This window comes from Eleutherodactylus coqui, chromosome 2, assembly GCF_035609145.1.
Source record: "Eleutherodactylus coqui strain aEleCoq1 chromosome 2, aEleCoq1.hap1, whole genome shotgun sequence".
Lineage (NCBI taxonomy): Eukaryota > Metazoa > Chordata > Amphibia > Anura > Eleutherodactylidae > Eleutherodactylus > Eleutherodactylus coqui.
Genome location: NC_089838.1, coordinates 223,023,588 through 223,037,378, shown reverse-complemented (window position 1 = coordinate 223,037,378; position 13,791 = coordinate 223,023,588). Strand labels below are relative to the sequence as shown.

The window sequence follows — 13,791 nt, the reverse complement described above, 5'->3', positions numbered from 1 at the left end:
ATTCATTCCAACGGGGCTGATGGAAATACCCAAGCACTTGCTGCTCAACTATCTCTGGCAGTCCCATTGAAAATTAATGGAGCGCTAATGTGCTTGTGAGACCCTCACTCCATTCAGTCTCCTTCTCACTGTTGGAGGTGCAGTAAGTCCTCAGTATGGACAGGGGGCAAAGGACCCCCATTCTCGGGATCAGTGGGTGTCTCCACAATCAACAAAGATTACAATGCAATCAAAAGTACATGTTCTGTATGGATTGAGGATAAACCCTTGGAATAATTTTCTTTGGTGTACCAAACAAACCCTAGTCTGATGCTTCATGTTGGCCCCTCTACACAATACACATATACTGTATACATTGTATATTTTAGTTAAAGCAGAGCAAAAAGGGAAAATTACTCATCCAAATATATCGTCGGTCAGCCATTTGAAGGTACTTGTAAACTTTATGTTATCCATAAAGAGATCAACATATATTCAACAGCATGATTACACTTATAGCACTATTAGCAATGAGAATGTGACCTTACAAGTAGATGATGGTTGGTCATGGTCATATCTATATGTACACTTGCAGAGACACATGACTATATAGTTCCAATATGGTAGCACGCATTTCATTAAACTTCGTCATACAGAGACACCTACCAGAAAGCATTTTAGACGATTTCATTGTAATACTTGCTCCACTTTAAACTATGTAACTAATAATATATTAAACAGTTACAAAGGGAAGTAATGGCACTGTACAAGTGCTAAGAAATACGCCAACATAGAATATACAAATTTTGAATTGCATTACTGCTATATTCATATAAATGTGCATTTATTATACATTTGTGAGGTTCTTAGGCCACTCTTCAGATGTGACTGTACACTTACCCCTCTTTCAGAATAGGCCTCCAAATAAACTCAGAACAGGTAGGATCCCACTGTAATCTGCTGTAAGTACAATCAGCCTTGGACAGATGGGAAGTAGCGAAGGGAGGGAACTTGTTATTTGTATAGCACCAACATATTCCGCAGCACTTTCAGGTAATTTATTTATTACCCCCCAGCTGGGTACTTATTTTACCGACCTCGAAAGGATGTAGGGCTGAGTTAACCTTGAGCCGGCTACCTGAACTGTGCGGGGATTGAACTCACAACCTTTGTGAGTGAGAACTTAACACTCTGTGCCACACGAGGCCCCTTGTGCATATCCAAGATGGAGGCAAAAACATCTCCAAATGAAGAACTCCAAAAAACAAAGTCAGTGCACCCAAACTAAGTGCAGTAATTTTGAACAGCCTTGGACAGATGGGAAGAAGTGGCACTAGAAAAGTACTGTTGCATCGTTTTGTGATTTGTACTTTACAGCCATAGTAACTTGCAGATGCAAACAATTATTCCACTTGGTTTGGATGTACAGTATAGTGCGGCACATAGAGATAGGCATCATGTACCTAAGACATAGACATCATACTGCGATTCTTGGAGTGCCCAAGGTCCATTATAGAGTTCTTTAGGGACTCCGAAATGTATGAGCCCTGAGATGCATTAATGATATCTAGAGATGAGCGAACACCAAAATGTTCGGGTGCTCGTTATTCGGAACGAACTTCCCGCGATGCTCGAGGGTTCGTTTCGAACAACGAACCCCATTGAAGTCAATGGGCGACCAGAGCATTTTTGTATTTCGCCGATGCTCGCTAAGGTTTTCATGTGTGAAAATCTGGGCAATTCAACAAAGTGATGGGAACGACACAGCAACGGATAGGGCAGGCGAGGGGCTACATGTTGGGCTTTATCTCAAGTTCACAGGTCCCACTATTAAGCCACAATACCGGCAAGAGTGGGCCCCCCCCCCTCCCAACAACTTTTACTTCTGAAAAGCCCTCATTAGCATGGCATACCTTTGCTAAGCACCACACTACCTCCAACAAAGCACAATCACTGCCTGCATGACACTCCACTGACACTTCTCCTGGGTTACATGCTGCCCAACCGCCCCCCCTCCCCCCCACAGCGCACACCAAAGTGTCCCTGGGCAGCCTTCAGCTGCCCTCATGCCACACCACGCTCATGTCTATTTAGAATTGCGTCTGCCATGACGAGGGACCGCAGGCACACACTGCAGAGGTTGGCATGGCTAGGCAGCGACCCTCTTTAAAAGTGGCGGAGCGATAGCCCACAATGCTGTACAGAAGCAATGAGAAATAGAATCCTGTGCCACCGCCATCAGGAGCTGCACACGTGGGCATAGCAATGGGGAACCTATGTGCCACACACTATTCATTCTGTCAAGGTGTCTGCATGCCCCAGTCAGACCGGGCTTTTTAATTCATAGACACAGGCAGGTACAACTCCCTATTGTGAAGTCCCTGTCGACCCACAGCATGGGTGGCTCCCTGGAACCCACCGGCGGTACACAGAAATATCCCATTGCATTGCCCAACACAGCTGAGGTAGTAATGTCGTGCTTAATGCAGGTGGGCTTCGGCCCACACTGCATGCCCCAGTCTGACTGGGGTTCTTTATAAGTGTACAGATGTAGTAAAAACTCCGTGTGCACCTACAGCATGGGTGGGTGCCAGGAAGCCACCGGCGGTACATAGAAATATCCCATTGCATTGCCCAACACAGCTGAGGTAGTAATGTTGTGCTTAACCCTTTTCAATCCAATTTGTATATGGTTTTCCTAGGGGGCTTACTCTTTTTCTGCCGTTATACAACGGCGCTATATGCTGGCTAAAGCCAGTACTGCATGAGCTGACACGTAGGATAGGCTCCGACAGCAGAGAGGCTGGCAATATACAGTAAGAGAACCCCGACGGACGTCTACCAACAACGGAGCTGTACAGCCTTAAACCCTAATGTCTTCACAGGTCACACAGTGGACTGGAAAGGGTTAATGCAGGTGGGTTTCGGCCCACACTGCATGCCCCAGTCAGACTGGGTTTCTTTATAAGTGGAAACAGATGCATTTATAATTCCCTGTGGACCCACAGCATGGGTGGGTGCCAGGAAGCCACCGGCGGTACATAGAAATATCCCATTGCATTGCCCAACACAGCTGAGGTAGTTATGTCGTGCGTAATACAGGTGGGCTTCGGCCCACACTGCATGCCCCAGTCAGACTGGGGTTCTTTAGAAGTGGACACATGTAGGTTAAACTCCCTGTGGACCCACTGCCTGGGTGGGTGCCAGGAAGCCACCGGCGGTACATAGAAATATCCCATTGCATTGCCCAACACAGCTGAGGTAGTAATGTCGTGCGTAATACAGGTGGGCTTCGGCCCACACTGCATGCCCCAGTCAGACTGGGGTTCTTTAGAAGTGTACAGATGTATTAAAAACTCCGTGTGCACCTACAGCATGGGTGGCTCCCTGGAACCCACCGGCGGTACATAAAAATATCCCATTGCATTGCCCAACACAGCTGAGGTAGTAATGTCGTGCTTAATGCAGGTGGGCTTCGGCCCACACTGCATGCCCCAGTCAGACTGGGGTTCTTTAGAAGTGTACAGATGTATTAAAAACTCAGTGTGCACCTACAGCATGGGTGGCTCCCTGGAACCCACCGGCGGTACATAAAAATATCCCATTGCATTGCCCAACACAGCTGAGGTAACGTCAGCTGTAATGCAGGTGGGCTAAAAATTAATTTGATTACACTGTAGGCGAGGGCCCACAAAAATTGCTGTATCAACAGTACTAATGTACATCCCAAAAATTGGCCATGGCCAGCCAAGAGGGCAGGTGAAACCCATTAATCGCTTTGGTTAATGTGGCTTAAGTGGTAACTAGGCCTGGAGGCAGCCCAGTGTAACGAAAAATTGGTTCAAGTTAAAGTTCCAATGCTTTTAAGCGCATTGAAACTTATAAAAATTGTTCAGAAAAATTATTTGAGTGAGCCTTGTGGCCCTAAGAAAAATTGCCCGTTCAGCGTGATTACGTGAGGTTTCAGGAGGAGGAGCAGGAGGAGGAGGAGGAGGAATATTAGACACAGATTGATGAAGCAGAAATGTCCCCGTTTTGGATGGTGAGAGAGAACGTAGCTTCCATCCGCGGGTGCAGCCTACGTATTGCTTACGTATCGCTGCTGTCCGCTGGTGGAGAACAGAAGTCTGGCGAAATCCAGCCTTTGTTCATCTTGATGAGTGTTAGCCTGTCGGCACTGTCGGTTGACAAGCGGCTACGCTTATCTGTGATGATTCCCCCAGCCGCACTAAACACCCTCTCCGACAAGACGCTAGCCGCAGGACAAGCAAGCACCTCCAGGGCATACAGCGCGAGTTCAGGCCACGTGTCCAGCTTCGACACCCAGTAGTTGTAGGGGGCAGAGGCGTCACCAAGGATGGTCGTGCGATCCGCTACGTACTCCCTCACCATCCTTTTACAGTGCTCCCGCCGACTCAGCCGTGACTGGGGAGCGGTGACACAGTCTTGGTGGGGAGCCATAAAGCTGGCCAGGCCCTTAAAGACTGTTGCACTGCCTGGGATGTACATGCTGCTCGATCTACGCACATCCCCTGCTACCTTGCCCTCGGTACTGCGCCTTCTGCCACTAGCGCTGTCGGCTGGGAATTTTACCATCAGCTTGTCCGCAAGGGTCCTGTGGTATAGCAACAGCGGGCCAAGCTGTCTCTTCCCCCTCCTCCTCATCCTCCTCATGCTCCTCCTCCTCCTCCTGTACGCGCTGAGAAATAGACAGGAGGGTGCCCTGACTATCCAGCGGCATACTGTCTTCCCCCGCCCCCGTTTCCGAGCGCAAAGCAGCTGCCTTTATGGTTTGCAGGGAATTTCTCAAGATGCATAGCAGAGGAATGGTGACGCTAATGATTGTAGCATCGCCGCTCACCACCTGGGTAGACTCCTCAAAATTACCAAGGACATGGCAGATGTCTGCCAACCAGGCCCACTCTTCTGAAAGGAATTGAGGAGGCTGACTCCCACTGCGCCGCCCATGTTGGAGTTGGTATTCGACTATAGCTCTACGTTGTTCATAGAGCCTGGCCAACATGTGGAGCGTAGAGTTCCACCGTGTGGGCACGTGGCACAGCAGTCGGTGCACTGGCAGCTTAAAGTGATGTTGCAGGGTGCGCAGGGTGGCAGCGTCCGTGTGGGACTTGCGGAAATGTGCGCAGAGCCGGCGCGCCTTTACGAGCAGGTCTGACAAGCGTGGGTAGCTTTTCAGAAACCGCTGAACCACCAAATTAAAGACGTGGGCCAGGCATGGCACGTGCGTGAGGCTGCCGAGCTGCAGAGCCGCCACCAGGTTACGGCCGTTGTCACACACGACCATGCCCGGTTGGAGGCTCAGCGGCGCAAGCCAGCGGTCGGTCTGCTGTGTCAGACCCTGCAGCAGTTCGTGGGCCGTGTGCCTCTTATCGCCTAAGCTGAGTAGTTTCAGCACGGCCTGCTGACGCTTGCCCACCGCTGTGCTGCCACACCGCGCGACACCGACTGCTGGCGACATGCTGCTGCTAACACATCTTTATTGCGAGACAGAGGAGGAGGAGGAGGAGGGTGCTTTAGTGGAGGAAGCATACACCTCCGCAGATACCACCACCGAGCTGGGGCCCGCAATTCTGGGGGTGGGTAGGACGTGAGCGGTCCCAGGCTCTGACTCTGTCCCAGCCTCCACTAAATTCACCCAATGTGCCGTCAGGGAGATGTAGTGGCCCTGTCCGCCTGTGCTTGTCCACGTGTCCGTAGTTAAGTGGACCGTGGCAGTAACCGCGTTGGTGAGGGCGCGTACAATGTTGCGGGAGACGTGGTCGTGCAGGGCTGGGACGGCACATCGGGAAAAGTAGTGGCGACTGGGAACTGAGTAGCACGGGGCCGCCGCCTCCATGATACTTTTGAAGGACTCCGTTTCCACAACCCTATACGGCAGCATCTCAAGGCTGATGAATTTTGCTATGCGGACGGTTAACGTTTCAGCGTGCGGGTGCGTGGCGGCGTACTTGCGCTTGCGCTCCAACAGTTGCGCAAGCGACGGCTGGACGGTGCGCTAAACTACACTGCTGGATGGGGCCGAGGACAGCGGAGGTGAGGGTGTGGGTGCAGGCCAGGAGACGGTAGTGCCTGTGTCCTGAGAGGGGGGTTGCATCTCAGTGGCAGGTTGGGGCACAGGGGGAGAGGCAGGGGTGCAAACCGGAGGCGCTGAACGGCCTTCGTCCCACCTTGCGGGGTGCTTGGCCATCATATGTCTGCGCATGGTGGTGGTGGTGAGGCTGTTGGTGTTGGCTCCCCGGCTGAGCTTTGCGCAACAAAGGTTGCACACCACTGTTCGTCGGTCGTCAGGCGTCTCTGTGAAAAACTGCCAGACCTTAGAGCACCTCGGCCTCTGCAGGGTGGCATGGCGCGAGGGGGCGCTTTGGGAAACACTTGGTGGATTATTCGGTCTGGCCCTGCCTCTACCCCTGGCCACCGCACTGCCTCTTGCAACCTGCCCTGCTGATGCCCTTGACTCCCCCTCTGAAGACCTGTCCTCCTGAGTAAGCGTTGCACACCAGGTGGGGTCAGTCACCTCATCGTCCTGCTGCTCTTCCTCCGAATCCTTTGTGCGCTGCTCCCTCGGACTTACTGCCCTTACTACTACCTCACTGCAAGACAACTGTGTCTGATCGTCATCGTCCTCCTCACCCACAGAAAGTTGTTGAGACAGTTGGCGGAAGTCCCCAGCCTCTTCCCCCGGACCCCGGGAACTTTCGAATGGTTGGGCATCAGTGACGATAAACTCCTCTGGTGGGAGAGGAACCGCTGCTGCCCAATCTAAGCAGGGGCCCGAGAACAGTTCCTGGGAGTGTTCCCGCTCCTGAGCAGGTGTTATTGTAGTGGAGTGAGGAGGCTGGGAGGAAGGAGGAGCAGCAGACAGAGGATTCGGATTGGCAGCAGTGGACGGCGCAGAACTGCGGGTAGACGATAGGTTGCTCGAAGCACTTTCTGCCATCCAGGACAGGACCTGCTCACACTGCTCATTTTCTAATAACCGTCTCCCGCGTGGACCCATTAATTGGGCGATGAATGTGGGGACGCCAGAAACGTGCCTCTCTCCTAATCGCGCAGCAGTCGGCTGCGACACACCGGGATCAGGAGCTCGGGCTGTGCCCACACCCTGACTTGGCCCTCCGCGTCCTCGGCCGCGTCCACGTCCTCTAGGCCTACCCCTACCCCTCAGCATGCTGTATTACCAGTGATTTGATTTCACAGGCAGGAAATAAATTGGCGCAAGACTGCAGGCCAAATATAATTTTTGCCCTTTTTGGAAAACGAAAGGCCCCACTGCCTCTAGTGAATGAATTATCTAAGTTTAATAACTGTGCTGTGTCCCTGCTAATGTGTCACAGAACGTGAGGGTAGCAGAGTTATTATAACTCTGGCAGAGCAGGTATTTTTTTCCCAATTAAGGAAAGCAAATGGCGAAGCCAGCAGTAAAGCGTAGCTGGGTGCGTCTGATTTAGCAATGTTGTTCACGCAGCTCACACGTGTCCACAGCCCTTAGGACGGACAGAGGCTGGACAAATAGATTTGTTTTCAGTTTTTTTCCACCAAAAGGCAGCACTGCGTATATTCAATGAACATGAGAAGTTTAATAACTGTGCTGTGTCCCTGCTTATGTGTCACAGAACGTGAGGGTAGCAGAGTTATTATAACTCTGGCAGAGCAGGTATTTTTTTCCCAATTAAGGAAAGCAAATGGCGAAGCCAGCAGTAAAGCGTAGCTGGGTGCGTCTGATTTAGCAATGTTGTTCACGCAGCTCACACGTGTCCACAGCCCTTAGGACGGACAGAGGCTGGACAAATAGATTTGTTTTCAGTTTTTTTCCACCAAAAGGCAGCACTGCGTATATTCAATGAACCTGAGAAGTTTAATAACTGTGCTGTGTCCCTGCTTATGTGTCACAGAACGTGAGGGTAGCAGAGTTATTATAACTCTGGCAGAGCAGGTATTTTTTTCCCAATTAAGGAAAGCAAATGGCGAAGCCAGCAGTAAAGCGTAGCTGGGTGCGTCTGATTTAGCAATGTTGTTCACGCAGCTCACACGTGTCCACAGCCCTTAGGACGGACAGAGGCTGGACAAATAGATTTGTTTTCAGTTTTTTTCCACCAAAAGGCAGCACTGCGTATATTCAATGAACATGAGAAGTTTAATAACTGTGCTGTGTCCCTGCTTATGTGTCACAGAACGTGAGGGTAGCAGAGTTATTATAACTCTGGCAGAGCAGGTATTTTTTTCCCAATTAAGGAAAGCAAATGGCGAAGCCAGCAGTAAAGCGTAGCTGGGTGTGTCTGATTTTTACAGGTTGCAGACGCAGCTCACACGTGTCCACCGGCGTTAGGCCGGACAGAGGCAGGACAAATTTAATTATTTTCCGTTTTTTGGCACCAAAAGGCAGCACTGCGTATATTCAATGAATAAGAACTGTGTTGTCGCCCTGCCTATACAATTCTTTCCCTGCAGTATCAATGGAGGGTGCAATGGTCTGCAGAGGCGATTTTGAGAAGCAAAAAAAAATGCAGCACAGCTAACAGCAGCCTGGACAGTACTGCACACGGATAAATATGGCCCTAGAAAGGACCGTTGAGGTTCTTGAAGGCTACACTCACTCCTAACACTCTCCCTGCCTATGCAGCACTTCTGTCCCTAATGCCGGGTGCAATGCTCTGCACTGCCGATTTTGAGAAAAAAAAAATTTGCCACTGCTAACAGCAGCCAACACACAGCTATCAGTGGCCCTAATAAGGACCTTTGGGGGGTCTTGAAGCCTACACTAACTACCAATTCTTTCCCTACAGCAGCTCCGGTACAAACAGCACTGTCCCTCATCTAACTCACCAGGCATCTGAGGCGAGCCGCGGGAGGGGCCGACTTTTATGTTCGGGTGACACCTGATCTTCCCAGCCACTCACAGCAGGGGGGTGGTATAGGGCTTGAACGTCACAGGGGGAAGTTGTAATGCCTTCCCTGTCTTTCAATTGGCCAGAAAAGCGCGCAAACGTCTCAGGGAAGTAAGTGAAAGTAACCAGAACACCGCATGGTGTTCGTTACGAATAACGAACATCCCGAACACCCTAATATTTGCACGAATATCAAGCTCGGACGAACGCGTTCGCTCATCTCTAATGATATCCTCTAGCAATATGATTGTGAGGTCGCATTCTACTGGTTAAGCCCACAGCCTAGCAACTATACTTCCACTAACATTTGCCTACTGGCAGGTAAATGACTTTCAATCCTTTTTTCTTTTGTCTTTTTATGGTTATGAATTAGACATTCTTAGCAAGCTTCTATCATGCAGGTTTAAATACGAAATAAAGACAGCAATCAGAGAAATTGTTCTTTTTTAAGATGGCAAATTTATTGGAATATAGAAAAGGAAGCGCTGAAATCACATGAATCATGAATTATGTGAATTACCTTAAATGCTGGTCATTTGCAGCATAATTTCTTGTCTCTTCTAAGCTTAAAAAGTATTTCAGAACTGTAAGGAACTCTCCAATATATTTCTGGTATGGTGAACATCAAGGCATTCTTCTTATAATTGAAAATGGATTCTGTCAGAGTATTCGATTTATATTTTCCATATAAAAATGTCTATCAGTATCTATCACTATGAAGGTACTTTATGTTTTCTATGCCTTTATTATTTCAAATATGATGCTGAAAAGTAATTGTGTCTTAGATTCTATAAACCAAACATTTATATATACTCTCGGCCCAATATACTGTTCCTCTATGAATGATGAAGATGACTTGACCTTGAGAAGAAATGCACGCTTATATCTTCACTCCATTTAGAATGCCGGTGTTACATGTCATAAGCTCCTTGCTATTCCTGGTGTCTTCCTCCTACTCTATATCAGGCATCTAGGGATTTTTTAAAGGTTGTGGGGGCACTGAAAGCACAATTTAAGAATTTAAACAAGGCTTTATTACAATACCTGACAAAGTCTTTGTTCTTCCATCCTGATTTTTTCTTTGATGTTTGCCTTGGTTTTTTTGACCTGACCTGGTCTGACTCATGACTGCTTTTGATATTTGCTCCTAAACAAAATTGGATTTATCATCATTACAAAGATGTCTTACTCCACTTTCAAATGTTCCTACAATTAGTGAAATGCTTTTCAGAGTGCAGTTTTAGCAGTCACACCCTAGTCCTCGTGCATGAGAGGGCCAAAGGTCTTTCTGCCACATTGGAATGTATCAGAATCATAAATGGCATATGGTAGGTGATGCTTATGTTGCACAATATTATAAGTCTTTAATTAAGGCTATGTGTTTAACTTTAAACCATGTTATAAAGAGCTGTAATAGGTCACCAATATAGGTTCATGGATCATTACTGAGAGATAATTATGTTTTGTTCTGTTGGATTTTTACATGAATTTGCAAAAAAAAGAGCGGAAAACTCTATTATATACAGTATTACAAAAATATTCTCCCCAAGAAGCATGGGGCACCATGTGCTACCATACCCCTTCAAAGACATACAGGCTCTAACATGTATAGAAAATATGTTATTTGGAGTCTTTGGTGACTTTTAGTTGTCATCTTCCTAATTGATTTTAAAAATGCTGCAGACAAATTTGCAAAAACAATGTCTATTGCTCTTTGATTGCTGCTCTTTAGGGTGAATCCATAAATGGCAAGTCTGTGGCAGACATTTCTGTGACTATTCTATTCATCCCATTTCGACTTCCATGTGCTTTCCACCAAAAGACCTTCAATCATTTCTCCCTCTTAAAGACTGTGAAAAATATATATTATTATTTTGAAAGAATATATATAGTGTTATTTTGAGGCTATATATATATATATATATATATATATATATATATATATATATAAAACTAGCTTCAATAACAATATATATATTGCTTCAAAATAACAAAATACCATTTTCTTAGCCTTTTAGAGGCAGAACATTTGAAGTTTTTAGCTGACCGCAAAGAAACATTTCTGCAACAAAGGAACCCGCTTCCTCTCTGCTTCTTGAAAAGAAATGCAATCAGAGTTATTGTATGTTTCTTCTAAACAATCAGCTGCTTGACAATTGTATGCTCTGTACAGTATATAATCTTACATGCAGGCACAGTGGAGTTTTGTCCATTTGTACGCTTTCTCCTGCAGTTAGATCATGGCCCCTGACTTCTAAAGCTTACTTCCTAATGGTATTTTAAAGGTAGCTAAGTCCTCTTCTTTCATTTTATTCCTTGCAAGTTAAGTGCAATAACAACCTTTTGAATGACAGCTGCACATTTTGTTGGGTGTTATATAGATCCCCAGCAAGTAAGAACAGTATACTGCTTTTAATCCTTTTCTTTCCATTTCACACTCTAGTATTGGACAGATTACTATTTACAATGGAATGTGTCTGAATATCCCGGAGTGAAAAATGTTCGTTTTCCAGATGGACAAATTTGGAAGCCGGATATCCTTCTATATAACAGGTATGTGTTTGCCTTGCACAAAAGCTTTTTGCTTTCTTTGGTGATCAGAGATTAGCTATATATATGATTGTGCAGTAACAGAAGTAGCTGTCATAACTGCTTTTATGTCACAATCCAAATACAGCATATTATGTGCAGCTCTGAGATTAACCCCTTCCAATCCAATTTGTATTCTGGTTTTCCTAGGGGGCTTACTCTTTTTCTGCTGTTATACAACAGCGCTATATGCTGGCTAAAGCCAGTACTGCATGAGGCGACAGGTTGGATAGGCTCCGACAGCAAAGAGGCTGGCAATATGCAGTAAGAGAACCCCGACGGATGTATTCCAACATCGGAGCTGTACAGCCTTAAATCATAATGTCTTTAGGAGTCCGACAGTGAATTTGAAAGGGTTAATGTCTATGCAACTTTGCTTGTGTACAGCTTAAGGGCTCAGTCACACGGGCGCATCGGCATCCGTACACCGGCGCCGATGCGCCCGTGTGACTGACACCAGCAGACGGACAGACCTGAAGACAGCCGTCTCTCTGCAGCATCGGGAGGAAGAACATGTGACCGGCTCCATTGCCGGTCATGTGTTCTATGATTAGCGCTGGAGAGAGACGGCCGGTGTACGGGTGCCGATGCGCCCGTGTGACTGAGGCCTGAGGGTGGTTTCACATGGCCATATGCGCAACTACGCTCGCCGCTGCAGAGCATAGTTGTGCATGAATGTTTTTTTCCCCTTCTCTGACTTATCCAACTCTACATCATAGCACAGGAGATTGAAAAAATTAGCGGGAAGATAGGTCCTACCCTATCTTTCCTGCATGTAGTTGATACTACCAACGGGAAAGATAGGGCAAGTTCTACCTTTTCTCGCCCCTACTAGCGACGGATGAGAATCCCGACAGTGAAAATGAAACCATTGAAATCCATGGTTTTGATTTGTCCTGTTATGCGGCCATGATATCAGGGCCACATAACGGGACTAAAACATGTTCATCTGTTTAAGCCCTAAGTGTGTATGAGAGCAGACTGTAGACTACAGCCTGGTACATACGTTATGGCACTATTATGCATGTAGTGTGTAGCAATGTGTTTTTTGGTCATTGTGTGCTATTATTTTATTATTACAAGTTTCCATATTGAAACAGAACGGTACTTTTCACTTAGACACTAATAAGATAAGGTAGAGTCATGATGAAAATATACAGCTTATCAGCTAGGTTGTATGCTCCATATTCACTGAGCCATATTATTACGCTCCGTGGGTTCCCTACGTTTAGTAATAGGTTTATGATTGAACCTTTAAATGACTTCCTTCTCTAGCAGCAAAGTAGTCATTTCTCTTCTGATCGGCTCAGCGATATGGATGGATCTATTTTATGCCCAAGCGGTTACTTTTCAATGTATGAAATTTAAACCAGGCTTCTTGGGACCAAATGATCACCTCTTGCCCTGAAATGAAAACTTCCAAAAAAAGCATGATAAGTAGAGGAGCAAATAGACTTGGTAAATAATTGTTTCTTTCAAAACCTGCAGATGCCAAGTCCTTGAGTTGCAGAGTCCCATAGCTCACTGTAGGAGCACCCAATATAGAGAATATTTGCCTCTGGATTGCTTCCTGAATCTATACCAAGCTCACAGTAATTGCTTTCAACACGTGCACTGTATGAAAGGAGAGTGGAATGCGTAACGCTGGTTTAATATGCCAAGGATATTTAACATATAAATTATAGCGGCCAAGAATAATCTCAGACTTCAGTGGAATGGGATGGGATTTTTATTCAGAATTAATATATTGAATATACACATCTGTGTTGAATATATGTTTCCTTATAGAGTCACATTTTAGAAACAAGATCAAACTACTGTATTTGCAGTAATATGAAATCACTGAAACAGCTGATATCGTTGTCGTTTTTTTCTCTGTATTTTTTAAAATTAATAAAAAAGGCTACATTAATTATGATGACATCATTGACAATATAATAATATTATATTCTACTATATATAATTAGAATGGATTATATTATAATTATATTGCTATATCATTAATAATTATTAATACTTTAATTTAATAGAATTATTTACTCTCTTTAGTTTCACGATTTGAGCTAGAAAAACACATTAAAAACATCACCCAACCTATACTGTGTTAATAAAGCTTTAAAGTGACCCTCCAGTCCTGGACAAACAAAGATGGCTGCACCACTTCTCTTACTACTTGATGAACACTGTGCACTAGTATGCATCATACGTGTAATATGCTACACCTGCTGTGATTGACCAGTGCTGCCCACATGAGCCGTGTTGCCAGTCAGAGTAGCTTGTAGTGACTACCAGTACATACTAATACACAGTGTTCTTG

General features: G+C 46.2%; 1 protein-coding gene across 2 annotated transcripts in view; it reads left to right on the top strand.

The window, feature by feature from the left end:
* Nucleotides 1–13,791, top strand: part of CHRNA7 (cholinergic receptor nicotinic alpha 7 subunit) — a 205,120-nt gene that overhangs the window by 137,869 nt on the left and 53,460 nt on the right. For both annotated transcript variants that reach the window (XM_066589960.1, XM_066589961.1), the window contains exon 4: nucleotides 11,329–11,438. In XM_066589960.1, the coding sequence (XP_066446057.1) occupies nucleotides 11,329–11,438 (110 nt within the window). The remainder of the gene's footprint in view (nucleotides 1–11,328; nucleotides 11,439–13,791) is intronic.